We start from the raw sequence: 23,428 nt of genomic DNA, 5'->3' as shown, positions 1-23,428 counted from the left end.
AAATGGTAATGACAATAATGAGATAATATTTACGGACGGCCCACTCACTATACACAGGGGTGGGCAGAAGGAGGCTTACAGCTGTGAGGACATGAGTTCATTCTTGTATTATTACTGACTAACTGCTGTACTACTCATTTGAATTACGACTGTACACGTCCTTTTGCCCACCCTGCATACAGTGTGTCCGGCTCTCAGAGAGCCACGGACACCAGGATGGGCTTTCGGCAGAGCTTCCCAATCAGAGGGCCTGGGGCCCCCAGAACAGGCCAGCCCGAGTCCAGCAGCCAAGGGGATGGGTGCACTGGCACGCAGGAGGAAGTCCTAGACATACTTGTAAACTCAAGGACAAAGGTTTAAAGTGAATATATAAAAACAGAGCCTAGAAAGTGCACATCCCCCCCCTAACAGATTATGATTAGGCATCTAACCAAAGAAATACATAAATTTTCACATTTTTAGAACATTTATATATACATATACTTTAAAGTAGGCAATACCTAACAGATTACCCAACATATGCATTTGTAAAGACTACATTCTAACTTCCTTTAAAAATCTCATCCTCACATAACATGAACACAAATATTTCTAAATCAAACAGTAACCCACACATTTACATTATTATTAATTTTCGGAAAGTAACTTTCTCCTTATTAACAAATGCATTTCAGTACTTTGAGAAAAAACAGCTACATAAAAGATGCCCCCAAAGTAACCTGCTAGCTCAACAACCGCACCCGAGCAAGCGCAGCGAAGCTGCAGAGCTTGAGAGAACACCGCGGGGGCCCTGCAGAGGCTCCCGCCTGCACTGTGGGAGAACGAGACCCACAAACACACCGTGCGCACCCAGGCCCATCGTGTTCAGCAAGAGACTTCAAGCTCATTAACAGAAAAACCAGTCCAATTTCACGATTGTGGATTCTCCCCGAATTGCAAACTGCCAAGGATATCACAGTGTCTTACTTAGCCTTTAAATGATTAAAAACTGTGATACTGTTTTTACTATTTTAACTCTGTTTTTATAACAATGTCAAACAACCCACTAACATCATCAAAAACGACTTAGCATTTTAAGTTTTCAAACAACAGTTCTGCAAAGAGAAAATGGGGACCCCCAGGTTAACCACAAGGATGGAACAGTCAGCGATTGCCCACACGAGCAGAAGCGGGCCAAGGGGTGCTCGTCCTAAAGGAATTAGCAGGTTTGGGAACATAAGAGATCCCCTTCCCATTAGTGCATTTTTGACAGTTGCCTCAGAGGGCAGACCTGAAACCTACAACTTGACAGATGTGCCAAGACCTTAACCTCAACCCCAAGCTCCACCCAGTGAACTTGCCGATGCGTCTCCTCCCCTGTGAAACCGCAGGAGGTAACCTTTACGTTCTAGATTTTTATGGTTTCCATGGAGATCAAAGATAAGAAAAGAATGAGAAATAAGGTCTTAAAACATGTTAAACTTAGTGGGAAACAGTAGCACTGTGCCAGTTACATAAGTACTTTATGATTAGTATGAAAACGTGGGAAAAAATTCTGAGGTTCCACAATTTCAGCACGGAAAGACGACGGCATTCCAGAAGGCAGTGGTTGCTGCTAGGGAGCCGACAGGAAAGCAGGGTGCAGAGCAGTGACTCCAGGCACACCTGAGTGGGCACAGAAACAGGAATAAAGCGTCCTCTCCTCAACGATAACAATCGTCTCCATTTAAAAACACGTCAAGATGGACAGTTTTCAAAGGTCACTGGCCAAGTGACTTACACCCGAGTTTCAGGTCTAGCCGGTGCCACCGAGGATAAAAGCACCTGCATCCCCGCTCACCCAGCGCGGTGAGTCACACTGGAGCCTCTTAGGGGAGGTCGCTGACTGCGCTATTCTGTTTCCCTGTGCTGCCGTGAGTTAACCTGACAAAATGCCACCCAAGCACCGGTCACGTGCAGTGACAGTGCCGAAAACACACCTGACAACTGGTTCCTTTGGCAAGAAAGTCAAACATGAGGAACTGCACCAAACATGTAGCTATATGGACTGTTAATTTATATGCATGCCAAAAAGAGAGAGAGTGCTGAGAAAATGAACAGTATATTGAAGCAAAACTAACAGTTACGATAGTTGTAGATTTGTGTGCTCTGAAAATTAATTATTCTCCTTTTTAAGTTTATTCCTATTCAATGGTTCTTGAATTATGAAAGGTCATTCAGGCAGATCTGATCTCTCCTACGGAGTGAGACTGTCTCTCATGGAACCAAACACCCACACAATGGTCTTGACCTAGAAATAGTTTAATTTTTACTAACGCGGATGACTAGTAATCACTAAAATGGTAACTAAAGAAACTAGCAAACTCTTCCCTGGAAGAGTCACGTTCTAATTGTTTGGGTGAAGTACCACCTGATGGCAAAAGATGAAGGAGCAAAACAAGAATTTAGGACTAAGCACCTACATAATAAAGTCGAACACTATCCCCCCTGGCCAGGCGCACAGGGCTTGCCGTCCCCGTGATAATCTATCCCATTAACATCGACTGTCGCCCCTCCCCTCGGTGGCTCCCATCGCACTGGGAAGAACACCAGTTCCTCAAGGAGACGGGGTTTGTGCCCCTCTCACGGAGGTGCCAACTCTGCCCCTGCAGCACACACTGTCCGCTGCACAGCCTGCATCTTCTGTTCCACGGGTCTCAGCTGGAATAGAAGCCCTCTATTCCCTAGAAGCCCCCCAGAAGCCTTCGTGACCCTGCTTAAAGGGGAATTTCTTGTTTTTTCTCTCTCCGCCACTTGTTTGCTCCACTGCACTTCCTGCAATGTGCAATTTACTTTTAATTATTTGTCCCCACCCCAGATGGACGTTTCCGGGAGGCAGGAGAGACAGCTGTCGTGTTCTCCATGGTACCCCCACCCCGACAAAGAGCACCTGGCCCAGCAGGCATGCAACGACCGGTGGGTGTGAATGAAGCTACAGTGATTTTTCATATTTTATTTATTCTTTACCATAACCAGGCGAAAGCACTTATTATCACTGTTTTAAAGATGAGGCAACGCAAAGAAATATTAAGAGATCTATATCTTTTAAGTATAGCAACATGATCGAGATGCAGGTCAGTACTGAGATGCCTGGCTGCCTCCCACCCGTCCCAGTTCCCAACACCTAGACTCAACCTCTGCCCCATCCAGCTTCCTCCTCCTTCTGCCCCTTGCAAGTCATGCATCTTTCCAAGGACATAGGCTTCCAGGCTCTTCCAAGTTGTAGATGATAAAAGCAGTGCTCCTAAATATGGCGGTTTCGCCTCCCAAGGGACACTTGCCAATATCTGGAGACATCTGGTTTGTCACAACTGGGAGGGGGCTACAGGCTTCTAAGAGGTGGAGGCCAAGGACGGCTGCTACACATCCTATCATTTACAGGACAGCGCGCCCTCCCAGAGAAAGAATTATTCCACCGCAAACGTCCTGGCGCTGAGGCTGCGAAGCCCCAACAGTAACGCACCAACTGACAGCAGAGGTGCAGGTGCCCTGGACCTCAGGAGCCAGGCAGGTGACGGGAATGAGTCAAGCAGGACCCGCAGAAGGGGATAAACCATAATTTTACCACCTATTTAGGTTGCATTTTGCATGGTGCTTGTTTTTTAAAGGACGTCTTTCATAATAGTCTTTCACCGCTGACAAACTTTACACTTTATATTTAACTTATACATTCTTCACTTCCGGCAGGGAAAGCACCCTTTCCATTATTTCTTGAGCCCTCTCCAGCTACCCTTTTGTCTTTCTGCTTGTGATAAGGGACGTGGGCACGAGAAGGATCACTCTTCTCCCAACTCTAATTAAAATAACAGCCGTGGATGATAAATGGCAACTCAGAGCCTGTTTCAAGAACACAATAGAGGTTACGAGAAACTTCTGTAAACTGGACTGCACCCCCACTGGAAAGGGGGAGATTTACTCAGTTCCAGGGGATTACTGCAGTAGGAAGGTCAGCTCGGGGATGCCAGATGGTCTGCTTCTAGAGAGAGGCAGGATGTCAGACTAACACTGCCCACACTCCCCCCAGTCCACCCCACCCCCAGACTCCGATGTCACTGGCCAAGCTAGCAGGGTGTTTCGAGTTTCCAGATGACTCTAGTCCACAGCTGAGACTGAACACTGCCAGTCTGGTCCATCTTCACAGGTGTGCAAACTGAGGCTCAGAGAAGCTCGGAGAAGCTCACGCTCTGCTCAGGCACTTGCTGAGTTTGAAACAGGTACGGAGTCAGAGCGGGGTTCCTCTCAGGCAGTGTTTGCAAAGCATGGGCCGTCACCGCAGATCACGAAATCAGCTCGATGGCTTACACACCACGCTTTTAAAAAGGGCAGATAGAAAAACCAGAGGGTAGAGCACTCGATGGGGGCCGGTATTCTCACGTGACACTGCTGTTTTGGTTAAATGTAAGCACACACGTGTGGAGTCTCTGGCAGCCTCGCCCAGCGCATTCTCCACCCTCCTCTGCTTTGTTCCCAGCCCAGGAGGCAGACCCTACAGATGGCTTCGTTGGGCCCCTTGTAAGGGTTTCCAGCTGGTCAGCCAGGGAGAGGCGGCAGTAGATCACAGGGCTGCAGGAGTATTTGGAGCCACTCCTCTCAGTCATTCTGCTCCCAGGCCCAGCTCTGGGGTTCAGCTCCTGAGGATGTTCCCCTTCCCCTTCAGGCCCACCGTTCACAGCGCCTGGGTGCTTCAGGATCCTCTATGGATTCCTTAGACCCGCTCACAGTCCTGGAAACAGTCCTTTATTCAGTCCCTGCCGGGACACTGATGCACAGACACAGACAAACACTGCCACATGTGCACGGGGCTGCGTTTCAGGAGTGTGAGCAGACTTTAATGTGAACCGTACTGTTTCCTGTGGGTTGTGGTCGGTCCTTCCAACTGCGCCACGGCCTCCCCCGACCATACGAGGAGCTCCTTGGTGGAGACACCTAAAAAAATCACTTCAAGAACCTTTTACAACTGTTAGCATCAAGTAAATCGCAAATCATGTCCCCAAATAAGAGAGACATATGTTTATTACAGTGGGTTTTTAAACAGTGTATAACACTGCCCCATGGTGGAAAGGGCCCGCTTGGTAGTAGTGAGCTCCTCACCAGAAATGAGCACAAATGAAGGATGAGACAAACTGCAGTCCGACCCCCATCAGTTTCTAACTCTTAAAATGTGTGCTCGCGTCAAGGAGCATCACGTTTAAAACTTCTTCTTGAACACCTTACTGAACGTAATAACTGAAGCCATTTCTGTCACAGCAAAGTCCCACACGAAAGACTGGGCCTGGCTCTCACTCATTCTGGGAGAGGGAGGAAGACAGGAAATGAGGCAGCTTTTTTCAAATGTCCACACTCTGCTCCTCTTTGCAGGATCCGAAGGTGAAGGGCCAGAGAAACAACCAAACATCCCAGATCCCATCATTCTCCAGAACCATCTCCCAGGCTGTCCTGTGGCCTTAGGTAGATGGTCAGCAAGGACAGAAAGTCTCTGGACCTTGGTCTGGTCATCTAACCTCCATATACCTGCTGGCCAGTGGCTAGCCTACACCTAAGAGCACAGGACAGCTCCTTCACCGTGCCGCCTTCCAAAAAGCCAGAGGCGTGAGTCCAGTAAAGTGCCACACTGTTGCAGTAATACAACTGTATTTAAGTATGGGCATCCCTAAACCCAAGCTTAAACTGCCCAGTATAAAAAGAGCCAAAGGAAATGCAGTTACAAGAAAACGGGCACGAGTGAAAATGGCAAAGGGTATTATCCTCTGACTTGTTAATGTAACCTTCTGGAAGGAGCGACGCCATTCCTTATGTGACCAGAAAGTTGTTAACGCTCACACTGGCCAGCCGAGAAAAATGCAGCTTCATCCTGTCACCAGAATACACTTATTATGCACAAGCCTTTACAGCAGCAACTAAAACATGTTTAATGCTCTAGACGCCGAGCGCCTTTCCGTATTATTACCCACCCTATAGTTCTGCTCCTCAGGACATGCCTATGAAGTAGGGAGGCGAATAATCCCACGTCACAGAGAAGGAAAGGCTCACAAGGGAAATAACGTGAAACTTAAACCAAACTTCACCACCGTGAACAAAACTGGTCTCATCCCCTATACCATGCTGCCTCCCCAAGGTGAACTTACCTCTCACCTGCACACCAGCAAGGTTTTGCAAGCTTGCTACTGAAAAAAAGGAAGAACGTACAGTACTAAAATCCTGAATTTTTCTATGCTCGACCCTACAATGGGAAAAAAAGTACCCCAATGACAATAGCAATCTTTCGGAGCCCATTCATTAACTCACACACACACACAGCGATGACTGGGTGTTTATAACTGAGCGGTTTCCAATGCCATGGCTGAGGTCTGGGGAGAAGTTAATTTGCTGTGCTCTATTTCTCGGCCCATACTGAACTCCAGATTCTTTTGGGTCACTAAGGGAGTATGAAAGACTATAAAGAGATAAATCGCCAACAGTTAAATAATTCAGTAGCCCAAAGCCCATTAATGGCATTATATAAGAATAGCAGTGTTCGAGCATTTTACTGGCTGACGTAGAAAAATTAGGCTTATTATCCAAACTGCTGTAACTTGCCTTATCGGAATGCAAATCAGGAAACAAAGGAAACCTGACGTCGGTCCACGACCTGGACTGTTTCAACTTTATTTTGTTCAGCACCCTCTTTCGCATCATCATTCTGGGTGGCGCAGGGCGGCGGGAGGGGAGGAGAGACCTTCGCACCAAACGTTTCCCGTCAGCAGGGAGGATTAAGGTTCCGGCGCCCAAAACACGCTGGAAAGTGACTTGCCGAGGGGAATCACAAATAAAGTGCCACCGGCTGTGCTTGCGGCCAAGAAGAAAAGCGGACGCTAAAATTTAATTATAAGTTTAACAACTTTCTAGGACAGGGAAGGTGCTTCAGCTTTGGGCTCTACGGATTGCTTCCAACGCCAAGCAGAGCACCCCCCGGGCAGGGGCCGAGATAACGGCGAGGCGGCCGGTGCGCGCCGACCGGCAGTGCCCCAGTCTCGTCCGCGCAGACCTGCCCGTTCCCGGCCCGGCCGGGCAGCTGTTGATCTCGGGGCCATTTTTTAAAAAGCAAAAGCGAGCGCGGTGGGAAGGGAGCGAGGCGGCCTGAGCCGGGGGCAAGCCGAGGGAAGGGGAGGAGGAGGGAAGGACGTCCCAGGAAAAGTCGGAGAGGGCTGCAAACTGGCGGGGACCGGGGGCGGGGCGGAGCGGCAGGGAAGCGCGAGACCAGCGGAGGACGGGGGCCCGGGGCTCAAAGTTCCGCGTCCGGCGGCGCCCGCGCGCCCGGGCTGCTCACCTAGCAGGAGCGTGGTCCAGGTCCGGCCGCGCCCCGCGCGCCGCAGGCCCAGCGCCCCGCGCAGTCCGGCCGCCAGGCGCCCCCCGAGGCCGCCCCCGGAGGGCGGTGAGGCAGACTCCGCGCGGGGCCCCTTCCTGCCCGCGGCGCCCTTGCGCCCGGGGGACGGGGGCGCGCGCTCGGGCCCGGGGTCCCCGGCGCCCGGCGCCCCTCTCAGCGGCGACGGCGAGGCGCGGGGCGGCTTGGGGGCCGCGTCGCGGTGCTTGTTCCGCGCCTGCAGGACCATCTTGGCATAGTCGCGCCCGCCGGCTGCGCGCGCCCGGACGGCGGTCGGGGCGCCACTCACTCTCGGCGGAGGGCGGGTCTGTCCCTCCCCGCCGGCCAGGGGGCGGGGAGAGCTGCAAGGCCGGGCGGCGGCTGCCAGCCTGCCGCTGCGGCCGGGAGGCGGCGCGGCACCCGCGCGCCCGCCGCCGTTGCTCTGGTTGTCACGGCGACCGTGGAACGCCGGGGGGGGCGGGGGGGACACCCTGCGAGCGGCCCCGCCCCCGCCGCTCCTCCGCGCCGGACGCGCGCCCTGGTCGGCCAGCGCGCACGCGCGGACTTCCGGCGCGGGCGGGAGCCAACCCGGTGGCCGCCCTGCGACCCCAGTCCAGCTCGGGACCCGCGCGGAAGCCGGCGGGGGCGAGTGCAGCGGCCGCCTTCCGGGTGCGGCCGCCTGTCTCTCTGGGAGTGGCGGGGAGGCAGGGCCTTCTCGGTGCCCGGGCCGCCGGCCGAAGTTTTGACCCGATTAAGGCTGCGCGTGGAGCCCTGCGGAGCCCGCGTGGCCCGGGAGGCGCGGGGCGGGGTGTCTGGGCGCGGGAAGAGGCTCCCGGGAATGACCGTGCGGGGGCGCTGTGCTGGTGCTCTGCAGCCTCCTCGGCCCCGCCGCTGGCAGGCGAGAGAGGGGGTCGAGCGAGCGGCGTCCCACGTTCGCCCCACTACAGTTCCTCCCCTGGTGCGGTCTTGCAACTTAGTAGGTCGGGGAGTGCAGCCCCCGAGGTCCACTTAGGACGGTGCAACCCGACCTACAAAGACAGCAAAATTCTTAATTTCACATGCTGTAACCTTGTGGCTTAAAGAAAACAGAACTTTGCTAATACGAAACTTTAGGCGAAAACGTATCTTCTTTCACAAAGCCTCGGAATACGCGAGTAAAGGAAGTCAGGGAGGAGGGGGAAAATCCGGGCGGGTCCCAGTTACCTCTCCCCCCCCTCGACCTCCGCATTTTTTGCACGACGGCTTGCAGCCTCCTGGATAACAACTGAGGAGTTCCAGTCCTTGCTCTCTCTGGTGGGCTTGTCCCAAAAAGTTGTCCATGAGTCCCAGTTTTGGAATTCAAGCCACATCGTGCTGATTTGATTACCTTCATTGTACTTCCAGGGTCTTCACGGGCCTGTGGATCCCCACTCAAGTTTCTCTGCCCACAGATTTCTTTATTAAGGCAGCTAATGACTTGCATTCTCTGTTACGCCCTTTTAAGGGACAATGAATTCTTTTGTAAAGGGAATTTATTTTGCCATGCTCACTAATAATCCCGCATACCCTGCATATTGTGAATTTGAGTTTTCAGATATCTTTATCGGAGTGGGGAACAACTATTTTTAGACACTTAAAAAAAAAGATTGATATTACAGAATGCTTGGATTCTAAAACTATGTCAGATGGATGCAGTGATACCCTCTTGGATTAATTTTTAACTTATGACCCATTAGAGTAAAATAAATCTATTTCAACGTCTATTAAAGGTAATACAAATAATTTGTTGACCAGTTTAAAGGATTAGGAAAAAACACACGGAAAAGAGATTTAATATTGGAAGTATTGGATCACTTATCTGTCTCCTGTCCATGGTAGGCAAGGATTCAGGAACTGCCTCCTTTCAACTGATACTATTGAAACAGGGGAAACACCTGTTGGATGAATAAATGGGTGACTGAGTGAATGAATGCAGGTGGTAACACAAGCAAATGATGATTCACAGGCTGTGTTCTGTAGAGCACTTAAAAGTCCTGAGTTTTTAGAGGACAAAGACTCTTACTCAGTCTCCTGTTGTTCCACAGAGCCCACCCCCAGCCAGCTGAGGCAGCTGGTTGAATTGAAAGAGGAACCAGGAACGCTAGGGTGCAGACATGCCTGGAGGGTTTTTCTTAGTTCTACCAGTGCTGATGAGTTCCTCTTCTTTGCTTGGCTTCCTAGTAGAGAATCCCAGAGAGGGCAGGGTAGCATATTGGTTAAAAACCACATGGTAACTTTAGGCCCAGTTTCCAGTCCTGGGGCTGACAGCTAAAAGCCCTGTGACCTTAGCCAAGTTTACTAGACTTTTTTGAGTCCAATTTCCTCACCCCTAACATGAAAGTAACAAAAGCATCTATCTACACAGTAGGTTTGTGAAAATTAAATAAGACAATGAATGTCAAGTATCTAACAATTCCATGGAAGTAATTTTTTAATGAATGTTCAAATGGCAGGTCCTCGGTCCTCGGTCCTCCCAGAGCCTGAGGCTCACAGGGCAGGACAGGCCGGGGCTGTGGGAGGCACAGGAACAGAGCACAGGGGCGCACAGACAGCTGTGTCATCTTTGGGCCAGTCCCGCTGGGCTTCACACTTCTGAGCTATCTGAGCCATTGATCCTCCCCTGAAGGTGCCTGTTTCCCACACGTGCTTGACAAACAATGCTCGTTCAGGGGTCATTAAACCTGGACAAAATAGTAGGCAACTCCTCTTGCACCCCACCCCCACCCCCAAGAAGGAGGATGTTGCACACACAGGGAGGATGGCGGGGCAGAAATTGGAACCCTCATGGAAGGTCACAGGTCACACTGCATTCTGTCTTTGTAACTCTGAGATCTACCAGAGCAGGAAAGCAGTTTGATCTCTGCATCCTTAGGCCAGTGCCTGCCACATAGTGGTGGGTGCTGGGAAAAAGAAAAAGGGAGAGAAAGGGAAAGCTGATCTTAAACACTGTGATGGGCACTGGGCATGGATGATCCTGTGAATTGGTTCAAGGCCATGGTGAATATAGGTTACGCATTGCAGTTACTGACCACCTTCCACGTGCTTTTCTTTCCAGGAGTTGCAGGTACACCGGGAAGGTATTGCCTTAGGTGACGCTGTCGCAATACTGGGCCGAGGCAGACAGGTTCCAAGGACTGGAACCCACTGGGCAACCACCGAGGAAGAAACCCTGCTCTGGTTCCCTGCGTGGAAACCCAATCCTTTTCTCACTGAAAGTTCCACTTGGGGCATTTCAAATTAAAAAAAAATACAACTTTTTAAATTGAAAAAAATTTTTTTAACTTAGGGGATAGAGAGAGAGGAGATTAAAAGGAGGATATGAGCATAAAATAAAGAGGAAGAGCATAAAATAACGGAAGCAAACAAGTAAATACCCCAAAATTAGTCCTAGCAATATTAAGACAGAGGGAGAAAGGGAATATTGTGACATGTGCAAGGAAAAGTCAAATTAGGCCATGAGAGGACTGTGTTGGAAGCTAACTTCCTTCTTCTATACACTGGTGTTTTAAAGACCCCATTTTAAACTCCTACATCTCTCCCTTTTCTCCCATCTGCTCTGCTCCCCACAGAGTGGCAGCCAAAGGAGAACTGTAGCTGTGGCATCGATTTCTCATTTCCTTGGACTAGGTCACTCGATCTCTTTAATGGAGTAGTGTCTTGGGGTCAAGTTCTAGATCCTGGCTGTAGTTTCCTTCAGCCAGCAGTTCAGTATTAAAAGAGGAACCTGCACACTCCCAGCACGGTTCACAGTAACTGAAAATGGGGGCAACACAGTATATCTGTGTAACGGCTCCTCAGCAGACCGCCAAGATTAACTTGTCCCTGTGTTATAATGTATCCGTTTGGTCTCTGGGGAGGACAGACGTAAATTGCTACTTTATTGCTTTTCAAATTTTATCTACTGTTTTCCTCCTAGCTGACCTTGTAATTTAAACTCTTCATGCTCCAGTGGGTGTTCCTGAGAAACTCGGAGTTCATTACCCGTCCCCGTCAGAGTGCTTTGTCAAGGACCACTTGGTCGCAGAAGGGCCTGTCTCTCTAAAATGCAATTCCCGTTCCTGAGGGCTTCCTGTGTCCTCTGGACCTCAGTAGGTATTAAAAATTCATATGCGAATTCCCCATCCCCAAAGGGCTGACAGTTTAGTTGGAGGGACGGGGTGTCCTGGAACAAAGTACAGTCACATAGGGACATAATGTGATTCGGAGCACAAGTATAGGACGGGATCCAAAGGAGGAGACACCATGGGTGGTGTGACTGAGGGGCTTGCAGGGGAAGAGAGGAAACTTGGTCTATGCCTTGCTAGAACAACAGACTTTGAACAAAAACAACAACAAAAACCCATGAAAAAGCTGTTCCAGGCAGAAACAGAATATTTCAGAAACCCTGTGAGCCTGGCACGTGGTAGGGGCTAGTATGACTATCTTAAATCCTTTGGGGACTCGGGAAGGGGAGAAACAACAAATGTGAGTTTGGGTGATGAACAGATGGGCTAAAAGTGAGCGCACGGATGAAGCGGTGATTGGATCAGGAAATGCCCGGAGTGCCCCCAGCATGGATCCTGGCTCACGAAGCCCCACGTATTCCTGGAGACACGAGAAGACTCTCCCCGAAGGGTGCTGGTCTCCCCAGGTGGCCGTAGGAGTGCTGGGAGCCCCTGAATTTCACCTCCAGCCCCTGACTGGGGCCAGGACTTGCTTGCACCCAGCGGGCCTTTGCTGACACATAGCCAGAAGTCTGACCTCTCTCTCAGCTGCCCCCAGACACAGATAAGGAGGGGACTGATGTGTGTAGACATCTGTGGTCACTCACCCATCCCCATTCTCCAGGGTAGGCACGGGGATGCACCACGCAATTTATTCTCTTATCCCAACCTCGTCACCTGATCCCAGCAAATGTTAAGAAAAAAAAAATTAGTTCACTTTATGGCCACCTTACGTGTTCTAAATTTCTTTTATGACTGATTGGACAAATGCATGTATTTTGGTGAGATGAGGCCTTCAGCAGGTCGGCCCTTAGGGTGGTGGGGGAACAGGAAGGGGACAGGTCAGAGGACAGGCAGCACAGGGGAAGTCAGGGGCAGAGAGCACCCTGACGTCTGGGACCGTGGGACAGCTGGGTGTGAATTTTAGGGAAGCTCCCCTGAACCTCCGGCCCTGGCCACCCGCCGAACCCAACTGGCCTCACCACGGCTTTGTCCGACTAGAGGGCCCCTGGACAATTTTCTTCCCTGGGCCCCATGGGCAGTTTTACTTTAGAGATGGTGCTGCTGCTTTGAAAAGTGAAAGTCAGGCAAAATACACGACGCTTCTTAGAATGCAAATTACTGGCCGCTGCCCCAGAGAGTGAAGAGTTTGGGGTGAGCTCAAGGTGGCCTGCACCTCTGGCCAGGAGGTCCCGACCACACCCTGCTGAACCGGGCCTGAGTGGTGGTAGAGGCCTCACTCCAAATGAAGCGTTTCTGAGTGGTTGGGGCTCACACTCCACAGCACACTAAGATTCTTTCTTTTGCTTCCATTTTGCATTTTTGAAGACAAATATTTCCAAATTCCTCCATCATGAATAGTTAATATTCTATACGTGTGTGAAGGAGACACAAACAAATTTTGACTGTAGAACAAATGGGAAGAGCAATAGAGATACATTTTCACCAGGATTACGCTTCATCCTTCTTTCTGGAGTCGTATTTTGGAGGAGTGGATGTTGAATGCCTGTAATAATTCTTCTTTAGTAGTTTCAGATGGATCTTGGAAACGGGTCTTGAACATACTGCCAAGAAAAAGAGGCAGGTGACAACAGGCCATGTGCTATTCATAAACCTCTGGTTCAGAGGTTACACAGATATATACAAGATCACATCTTCGGTGGCACCTGACCTTGTTCTTTTCTAAAGGTTTTAGTTCTTTCTTTTTAGAGAGAGGGGAAGGAAGGGAGAAAGAGAGGGAGAGAAACATTAATCATTTGCCTCTTGTATGCACCCCAACTGGGGACCAAACCCACAAGCCAGGCACGTGCCCTGACCAGGAATCGAACCTGCGATTTTCCCTTTGTGGGCCAACATTCAACCAACCACCCGAGCCACACTGGTGAGGGCTGACCTTGTTCTTGGAACCTGCGGTGGCGGGGAAGGAGCACCCACAGCTGCTCAGCGGTTTCAACCTGGAGCTCCGTCAATGTTACCTGGGAGCCTTGAAGAGACACTGGTGCCTAGAACTCACCCTGACCAGGAAGGGCGTCTGCACCTTTTAGAATCTCCGCAGGTGACTGTCAGATGGTGAGGCTGAGACCCACAAATTAAGGGAAAGGAAAAGAAGAAAACCTCTCTATTCTCATTCCCCAGTTAGATGATAGATTTTCTAACATGCACTCATTTCTTTTTACGCAGGCTCTGTCCAAAAAGAAAAACCAACGCGGGGACAAGGAACGCAGGATGTCAGCGTGACCAAAACGCAGAAGTGGCTTTCACACATCAGAGGCACACCTTTGTCCTTGGCACTGGTCTCTGTTTGAGTCCCTCCTTTGTAGTCTCTCCAACACTTAAATCAGGTCACAGATGCTAATCCCACCCCAGCGCGCAGCAGGACACAGCATTGGCCAGCCCGCCAGCATTTGCTGCCGGCACTCCTGCTGCTCCCCTCGACCCAGCCCAGCTTTGCTCCAGCTTGGAAAGCCAGGGCACATGCCTCCCCTCCGTCTTCTCCAGGGACTGGCTGGGATCTGGAAAGTGATGGATAAAGGAAGAAAAAAAATGGATCAAGGTGAAGGGGCACATGTGAGGAGCCAGAGAAGAGAGTCATGAGATGCTTCAGAGAAAAGCTTTCAGTGCGAAATCCCATTTTTCTGGAGCTCCCCAAGCCCGAGACGCATTCGTGGAGCCAGCGGAGGACGAGGCTGGGCGCGATTCAGCACAGGAATGATGGATGCGGGTATGTGTTCTTTACTCCCAAAGACAAAATGACAAAAGATAAAACATCAGAGAAAAGGAAGAGCCTCGCAGTAACAAACAGCTACCGTGAAACTAGCCCTCATCAGCTCCCGGGCACTGTTCTGTCCATCACACACAGCATTTAATCCTCACGACCTACCGGGCGCAGGATGGACAACACAGGGAGGCGGAGTAATTCGCTGGAGGTCAGCGCTCAGCGCGTTCGAGGGGATGCTGGGATAGGAACCCCGACAGGGCCACCCTGCCTCACCCTTGCCTCCGCCCTGTCCTACCAGGTGGGGCATTTGGAAAAGAGGGACACCGTGAGTCATGGTTTCCCTTCTGCACTGAAAATTGCTTCCCTGAAAACAAAGGCTGTGAAAGCCCATCCGACAATTAATCACAGCTTTGCACAAGGAAGTACGTTCAGGGGCTGGGGACTCACCTTGGTTCTTTTTAACTTGTGTATTAGGAAGTAAGTCGTCTGCAGACCTGGGAACTCTCTCGTTAGGAATGAGTGACTGGAACCGCCGCTGACAGTCCATCGCCACCCTGCCCGGTTGCGCGGAGGTATTTGTGTGACGGTGTTGGACCAGCCCGAAGGTGTCGGACACTCGCCCCCAGTAGTTTGTGCCAGGCCTCCCTGATGGACGCCTTTCTGGAAAGTGGGTGGCAGAAGATGGACCACATCACAGTGTTGCGGTGGGCCTTCAGGGCACCCCGCCTCCTGCTGAGACCACTGGACGGTAGTCGGCAGTTGGAGGAGCCACAGCATCTATTGAATAAAATCCGATCGCTCCTGGCTGAGAACTCTCCCCTTTGACACTGCAAGTGACAGATGTGGAGAGGCAATCGGCCACTTCCCCCAGCACCTCTGGGTGCTCAGGTATGATGGTTCCTTGACACTGCAAGTCAGCTGGGTGACTTGGGTCAAGTCCTTGAACAACACTGTGAGCGGAAAAAATAGATAATTCCCCACGTCCCTTCTAGAGAAAAAAAAGGCTGTGATGTTCTGATTAAAATGAGACTGGTGTATAATTTCAGCTCTCTTTGAGAAGGACTAGCTTGATTGCTCCATTTCGCTGCATGTTTTCCTTCTACCTTCAACCTCCTCCCAACAATGCACCCCACGCCCTTTCCTTTCCATTTCCCGTGGATAGATTTCGTGAAGCCCCGATGTGACTCTGGTCTGCAGAGTCTAAAATGTGCATGACTTATATCCAATCCACGTCGGCATTTACTTAGATCATCAGCCTGGAACACAACTACATATCCAAACACCCTGTCCTTGGACACCCCTCGACCATTAGGCACTTTTTGGCCCTCAGGACAAACTGAGAATCCCACCGAAGATGCATTTGTGACATTTCATTAAAGTGAATAAATCATATTGGAAAAGTTTGTTTTCCAACATGGACGTGTGCCTTTTGATTATGCCTCCAATGATCAAGATGGACTCGAAGTGACAGCCCCATTTAGTGGCTGATGATCACAAGGTTCTCAATGTCTGTGCCCGTGCCCAGGGCTCTGGGTGGTTCTGTCAGCTAAGAAATGTGACGGTAGAAACTTCCATTCATAAATCCAGCACACAGTGAGCACTTACTGCGGGGTGGGCAACGTGCTTGATATTGACAGAACAAATGAATGAAACACAGTTCCGCCTTCAAGTAGAGTAAAACAGGAAAATGTACGTGTAAACAATTGTGAGTAAATAAGTTGTAGTAGCCACCCTCTGGGGAATCCCTGCCCTTTAGAAGGAATCCCTGAGCCCCTCCCCAGGTCTCCTCCCCTGCCTAACCCTACCTTCCCCACCTGCACCCAGGAGCCTGCAGCTGTGCTGGGACTTGACCCTGTACATCAGATGAGTGGGTGTTGACTCACGCGGGGCCCAGCATGTCGTCTCTCCCAAGAATCTGAACCTAAGACTAAGAGGTCTTATTCAGTCTGGGCAAGTCTGCTAAATGAAAGGATTCAAAATAGAAAATGATGGGACAGCCACCTTCTGCTAGTCGTGTCAGCTGAGAAGCAGAAGAAATCAATGAGCAGAAAGAGTGGCATGTTACAGACACAGGGAGGAGCAGGGGCAGGGTGGGGGCGGAAGGTGGAGGGATCCTGGAGCATTCTGCGTTTCACCGGTGGGCCGCAGATCCCTCGGAGGCGGGGGCATGTTCCAGCTTCCCAGAGCTCTGGGCTTCCTGCAGTTCTCTTTTCTGTGAAGCCTGCTCCTGATTTATTTTTCAATGCTTACCATCAAGAGTTCTAACTAATAAATGAGTGCAATTAATTGTTATTAGCATAACACTTGAAGTGGGTGCAGAACAAATTTTTACTTACATTGTTTCTACACACAGGGTAAAAATGACACTTGTATTTCATGATAAATCGGCCAGTGACAACGCATTTTTGTTTTAAATTCTCTCCACTCTAAACGTTCACATGCAGCAACACCTGTGAGACGTTGATCTTGGCAGTGAGGGTAACAAGGTGCGCCGCGGTGGTGGGCAACCTGGTTTCGGTCAAGGGCAAATTTGGGAAAAAGCAAAAACACTTACAGGCTGTATTTCTCTTTCATTCAAAGTGGTTGTATTATTGATCCCATAGGGCAAACTATGTTCTTACACTTAGGTGATCTATTTGTTAAAGAGAAGAATGTCAATGAGAAAACTATATTTGCTTTTCAGCCTCTGAAATAATATAATATGACCCAATTTGAGAAGTAGTACCAGGAGAGAGCTTTTCCTCCTTGTCCTTCTCTTAAGCTTAGACAGCGCCTTCATTTCCACCACATGAGTTCACCTGGATTTGCCGTATGTATCCTCCCATCCCCCCAAAAAGATCTAGCTGAAGAAGCACTATCATGCCCATTTAACTTATGGAGAAACGGAGGCTCTGTGGAGGCTTCAAAGCATAGCTGTAAATTCTCTGACACTCCTCACATCAAGAAGAGGGGCCTCTCTTGTCTCTGCCCAAGCAACACCGTGCAAACAAGACCGTGTGAGTGGGAGGCTGGGTCGCAAAGGGCAGTTGACTTCCACTCACCTCTCTCCTGGGACAGGTACCCTTGGAGGCTGACCCTTCTCATAAGAAGTCCAGCTGCCCCAAAGCCACCGTGCTGGAAGGGCCACACAGTGGGACCATACTGTAATAGGGGGAGGGGCTCACCACTGCTGATTTCTAGAAGGAACTGGCTCCAAGGCATCCTGGCTAGTCCTCTGCTCCATGCTGTGTGCCAGTGGCTTCCAGCATGGAAAGGCAGTGTTGGCTTTCTCCAGTCCTCCTCTGATTGGTTCCTTGGCCGTGTTGGCCATTGAAGGCAGGAGTGTTGCCAAGGGAGGTGGGTGCCACGCAACCATCCAGCAGAGCCTGGCTGGGCTTGAGGAATTGCGCCCGACCCCTGGGCTCACATTTGGCTGGGTCTGCAGGAAAAATATGCATGTTCTGAGCTCCGGCTGATTTTTTGATCTAGCTTTGGTTTTAGGGTCATCATTCTCTGTTAAAAATGTAAATTTTCATCTGCTTCTTCCAAAGAGATTGGCAAAAAGGTATAAAATGATATAAAAATCATTTTTACTTATAGTGAAGTCTGGGCTGCAGGGAGGCGGTGTCATGCAGCACCTGGGGTGTCCTGAGGCTGGAGGGGACCTCGACAGTGACAGAAAGCCACGTGAAACAGTGCCCCTGGAAGGCGGTGGTGCTATAGGACTGGGAGCCGGGCAAAAATAAGTCATCTTGCTCATTTCTGGGGTATGTGTAATGTTTTCTTTAACATCCACATGTTTCATGAATTAAGTCAACAAATATTTACAAAGTATTGATTATATTACATAGGTGTTTTTTAAAAAGAGAATCAGCTTATTTTTGCCTGCCACGAAATCAAAGCCCAATTCAGAGATTCCTTGCCAAATTTGTATCTATGCTTTCTAGGTTTCTTTTAATGAAGGTATTCCTACTCAGTAAGAAGGAGGAGAACGAAGGAGCGGGAGGGTTAAGGACTGTGATAAGGAGTAAATATTGTGTTTAGAATGTTTAGTGCCTGGTCTATGGAAGGAGCTCAGTATATGCTAATTACTGGTCTTTCCTATTCTTGTCTCATTTTCCAGTGTTTCTCCAGCAGATGGATACAAATGAGGTCAAGCTGACTTCTGTGTTCTCTGGGAGAGGTGCCCACAGCTTGTCAGGGGCGTGGTCTGTGAGTCCTCCTGCGGCTCATTTGCATATCGGTAGCTTCCCCTCCCAGGAATCAAGACGACCCTGGATCCCATTTTTGTGTTCACATTCCGGAAACATTCCAGTGAGGGATTCTGCCACCATTACCTGTAGGACTTCGTGTAATGGCTGACTTGTATGTCTGTTTCCTTCTTGAAGGCAGAGAATGTATCACTTCCCTCTGAGCTCCTTCCTCTGTCTAGCACATAGCAAGAATGTGATCACTTAAAAAAAATTATCTGGCTTTGCCTTGAAATTGACTTTTAGATTCTTGGCATGAATGAAAACATTTTTTTTTGTCTTGTTAAATGTACCTGATCCTAACAACCCACATGCATCTCTGAGAGTGGTCCTGTCATCGTGGCTGTGTTGGCCCGAGACGGGGGTGGCACTTTGCAAACCTCAGGGGTGGTCACTCCGAACCTCCTCCACTTCCCAGATGGGCACACTAAAGCCTGGGCAGGCCAGCTGTCTTTCTGCTCAACCTGAAGCTATTAATTGCCGTGAAGAAATTGAAGTGGGAAGTGCGAGTCACCCAGACTCAGAGGGGTAGTTCCGATCTCAGTTTCCCTCAGCTGCAGAGCAGGCAGCCCAGTCCATGTCGACAAGCCACCCCATTTTAGTTTTGCCTAAAGAAGTCATTTAAGAACAAACCTTCTGGTCCTGTCTGGTGTGGCTCAATGGGTTGAGTGCTGGCCTGTGAACCGAAAGGTCACTGGTTTGATTCCCATTCAGAGCACATGCCTTGGTTAGTGGGCCAGGGCCCCAGCTGGGGCATGTGGGAGGCAACCGATCAATGTTTCTCCCCCTCTCCCTCTTTCTCCAAATATAAATTTTTAAAAAATTTATAAAAAGGTTTTCCGATTTCCTGTGTCTCTTAATGAATTAACAACCACGTGAGTGATGTGTCACACTTCATGATGTCATTGTGCTCCCGCAAAAGCCTTAAAAATGTTTTTAGTAAAAAAAAAAAAAAAGCACATACAATCTGCAGTGTATGAAGTGCAGTCAAAGCCGTTTCAGGGTACTTTCCAGATTTCTACATACTTGGGAAATTTGCCTCTGAGAGGTTTCAGCAACCTGTCATCTCAGCCACTCACCTGCACGTTCCAAATCCAGAGGGTGCCCTGTCTGGCTGAAGGCTGCATGCCTCCCAGTGCCCCGACCAGCACCACACCCTCCGGGGCTACACTGAGTTCCACTCACACGGCCCACGCTGTCCCAAAGTGGCCTCAGCGGGGAATTTGATATTCTGCAGATAATTTTTAATACCAGCAAATGGATGCTAGTAAACAAGCAAAGGGGGAGTGAGCATCTCAAAGGCCTTTGCCCTGGACTTTGGCTCAATGCAAGTCCCAGGCCTGAGTAGAGGTGGCAGGGAGCCTTGGGGGTCTGCCAGCAGACACGGGAACTTACCCCAGGAGGAAGCCGGATCTCTTCATATTTTACCAGGGTGCCTGGGGCAGGGTGGTCAGCTGCGAGACTCCGTCACTGCAGGTGCAGCTCCCATGAATCAGCTTCCGATCACGGGAACAGAAGGAACCGGGTACTGCTGGGCAGGAGCTCCTGGGTTTACACAACACCCTGTTGCCTGCTTCCCTGTCCCTCTTTGCTGGGGCACTGCTGGAGACCACTCCCCTCCCCGCAGCTCAGCCCTGCCCTGCACCCCCAGGCCTATGCCAACCCTGAGAAGGCTTGGGAGGAGGAGTGCTGGGCAATCTGCTTGGCCAGTAATATTTGAGATGATTCTTGGGAGGACCTTTGGAAGCCAATGTCTTCCCCTTGCAGAAGTGCCTGTGTCTCGATTCTCAGCCACCCCTTCTTGAAATGACCGCTCCTGGGGTCCCTTCCTTTCTAGACCTCCAGTTCTAGCCCCTTATATAAGTGGTTTCCACCTAGGGCAGTTACAGGGGAGTTATTTTACCCTTTTCAATTTGCTTTGTGTTCCCTGGTGAGACAATTGGTCAGAAGCCATGCTCTGGAAGTCTGGGGTTGTTGAGTTTCTTATTTTATACCTGGAGGGAAAGGCCACCTGAAAAACTTCAAAGTTATTTTAAAACAACACTACGGGGTACCACCACACTATAGCACCCCTCAGTTTCGAGGATAAGCTGCGGTCCTAGACTTAGGTGGTGAGCATTTCCTGTCTCCAGCACAATGGCTTCCGAAAACTAAAGGTGTAAGTGAGACCTCATCAGAGAAATAGCAGAACAGCAAAGCTTCCCAAATTGCCATAGCTAACGATTGATAACAGACTGGAGGGGACAGACAGTCCCTGAAGAATAAACGAACCACCAGCGGGAGAACAGAAACCCCATCCCATCCGCAGTTGGCTCAGGGCTGAGCCGACTTCAGCAAGAACAAAGACAAAAAGAACAAACAGCCACCTCCAGGGCACTTCTCCTGTTTTATATGCGTTGCGTGGGTCACCTTATTTTTCTCTTTCAGAGACCATTTTGAAGCGTTCAAGGACAAAACGCAACCGAGGAACTTTACCGATCTCATTGGCTTCATTAAGCAACTCGTGAATCCCGCAGCGCTGCTCCTCCCCCGCCCCCATCCAGCAGCTAGAAGTGTGCTCAGTGGGGTTGTGTAAAATGGAAGGATTTCACAGGGAGAAGGGTGGGGCAAGGGGGATATTACTAAAGAAGAGAAAGGATCATTTTTAGACCACAATATCCCCTGGGTTTTATCGAATTACCTTCCTGGTATTGACCAGAAAATTCCAGACTGGTCAAGGTTCTTTTCCTGGGAGAAGGTGAGACAGTCAGGTGAGACATTATATCCAGGTGTGGCGTCATGGGTGTTTAGCACAAGCGCCCTCATTTGGGGCCTGTGGTTTCTCTTTAACAGAGGACTGCAGAGGTTAGCAAAAGTAGGTTTACAGTTGTGAGAGCATAAAAGTTTATTATTGTATTATTACTTATTAATTATAGTATTGTGTGTTTTAAAACTGTAAACCTATTTTTACCTGCCCTTGTATACCTTTTATATCTCCATTTTGCATATGAGAAAAATTTTAAATGTTTAATTGCCCAGCTAGGAAGTGGTAGAGCAGGGATTCAAACCAAGTCTTAATCTACACGCTAATATTTTGCATTTGATCCGAGAGCACCCCAAACAGTGTTGGAGACCTACAAGATATATTGATCCATTTGGGGGCTGAATTAGGTATATAGTAACAACAGCAAACAGTAAAAATTACCCAGTGGGATCCCTGACCACCCTGTCTTTAATTTGTTTCCTATGTTTCAACCAGTTATTTTCCATGTTATTCCTTCATGCAATGTTTACTGAGCACCTACTATGTGCCAGGAACGATGCTAAGTGGAATATGAATTAAATGACACAAACTCTATATTTAAGTAGCTCTTAGCTCAATGAGCAACTCCCACAGGTTAAGAGGTAATTTTAAAATGATCAAACAACCTGGCAAGTGGAGTGGCATTAGTGGACCACAAAGGAGATGGTCCCAGCGGGCTTCCTAGAGGAGGGGACATCTGAGCTGAGAGGTGAAGGCATGAGCAGGAAGAGGAAGTGGGAGGAGGACAGATAAGACTTTAACAGACTGAGGGGACAGTGTGAGCACAGGCAGGAAAAAGACTTGCTGAACATTTCAAGCAGTTCATTCATTGCAGCTGAAGTGGGAAGTTGGGAGTGTCAATCATCCTGCTGGAGGGTGGGCACCAAAGCAGAGAACCTCTGGAGGGACCAGAGGAGGAAGAGGAGGAAGAAACAGTGGAGATGTTGTGGTTAAGGGGGAGAAGAACCAGGAATTACTGTTCCATCCCTACCTGCAGAGAGAATCACAACTAAAAGAAGTGTAGCTCATGTCCTTGAGTTTTCTGTTTCTGCCTGGATTTCTCCCATCTTACAAGGTGCAAACCAGCTGCTTAACTCTTTTTGTAGCTAGCAGGACAAACGTTATAATAGTCCATAGCCAGCAGATGGCGCAAGGTCTATGTAAACATTTTGCTCACTAGAAGTTTTTAGTGGGTATTTCCTCCTCCTTACGGTAAAAGAAATGGTTTTCATAATACAGTACATCATTTCGCTAAGTATGAGGGTATCAACAATAACTATATTTCAGATTTAGACAGTTTTGCTTTTTACGACATTGTAAAGAGAGTCTAATAAAGCCTAGCTGTTCATTTACAACAGCTGGACTTGGCTAGAGTAGTTCTGTAGCCGACTTTCAGTGCTCATCACTTCACAGGCGTGCGCAGCATTCACACGCTGTGCCTGCATGGCCCGCGTGTCTGGACTCGCCCGTCTTCAAAGGACTTTGCTCTGTTCTGGGAACTCTGGGATTTGACAGGGTCTGGGACTGCGGGGAAGACCCCTGCCTCTCGCTGTCCCTCGCCTGGCACTGGCGCTGCAAGCTGGGTGACAGAAGTCGCGACCCTTTTAAAAGTAAAAACAAATTTAATTTGTATGTTCCCTATATATTATGGAGCATGGGTGTTGGATATAGAAAAACTACCAAATACATGATGTGTTAGGTTGCAAAAATAGAATTCTCATCATCTGGGGGCTACAGTCCAACATTCCTGTTTATTGACACAAAATACAGGCAAGGTGATTGGAATCCTGAGACGAGATGACCGACCAGGAAACTTGACGTTACTGAGCTCCTTAGTGGGGTGGGGAGAGGGAGCAAAAGGAGCTAACTAATGTTTGTTGGGTCCTGCATGTGCCAAGCACTTTCGCACATTCTTACTAATCCTCACGAGACTTTCCAAGTAGGTCCTGTGACTTCTGACTTACAGGTGAAGAAACTGAAGCTCAGATGCCCTGGCCAAGTGGCTCAGTCGGTTGGAGCACCATTCCGGTATGCCAAGGTCGTCAGTTTGATCCTTGGTCGGGGCACATCCAAGAATCAACCAATGAACGCATCAATCAGTGGAACAACAATCTGTGTTCC

The 23,428-nt window shown here is 49.5% G+C and overlaps 1 protein-coding gene across 1 annotated transcript in view; it reads right to left on the bottom strand.

The window, feature by feature from the left end:
- The window catches only part of DPY19L1 (dpy-19 like C-mannosyltransferase 1), a 68,837-nt gene extending 61,148 nt beyond the window's left edge, over window positions 1-7,689 (bottom strand). Inside the window, exon 1 of the mRNA XM_053926065.2 lies at window positions 7,325-7,689. Coding sequence (XP_053782040.1) covers window positions 7,325-7,607 — 283 coding nt within the window. The 5' untranslated portion in view covers window positions 7,608-7,689. The remainder of the gene's footprint in view (window positions 1-7,324) is intronic.
- Between the last annotated feature and the right edge of the window lie 15,739 nt (window positions 7,690-23,428).

The sequence above is a fragment of the Desmodus rotundus genome, chromosome 6, assembly GCF_022682495.2.
Source record: "Desmodus rotundus isolate HL8 chromosome 6, HLdesRot8A.1, whole genome shotgun sequence".
Classification (NCBI taxonomy): Eukaryota; Metazoa; Chordata; class Mammalia; order Chiroptera; family Phyllostomidae; genus Desmodus; species Desmodus rotundus.
The sequence above is the reverse complement of the archived record's forward strand: the minus strand, read 5'-3'. Positions and strand labels throughout refer to the sequence as shown.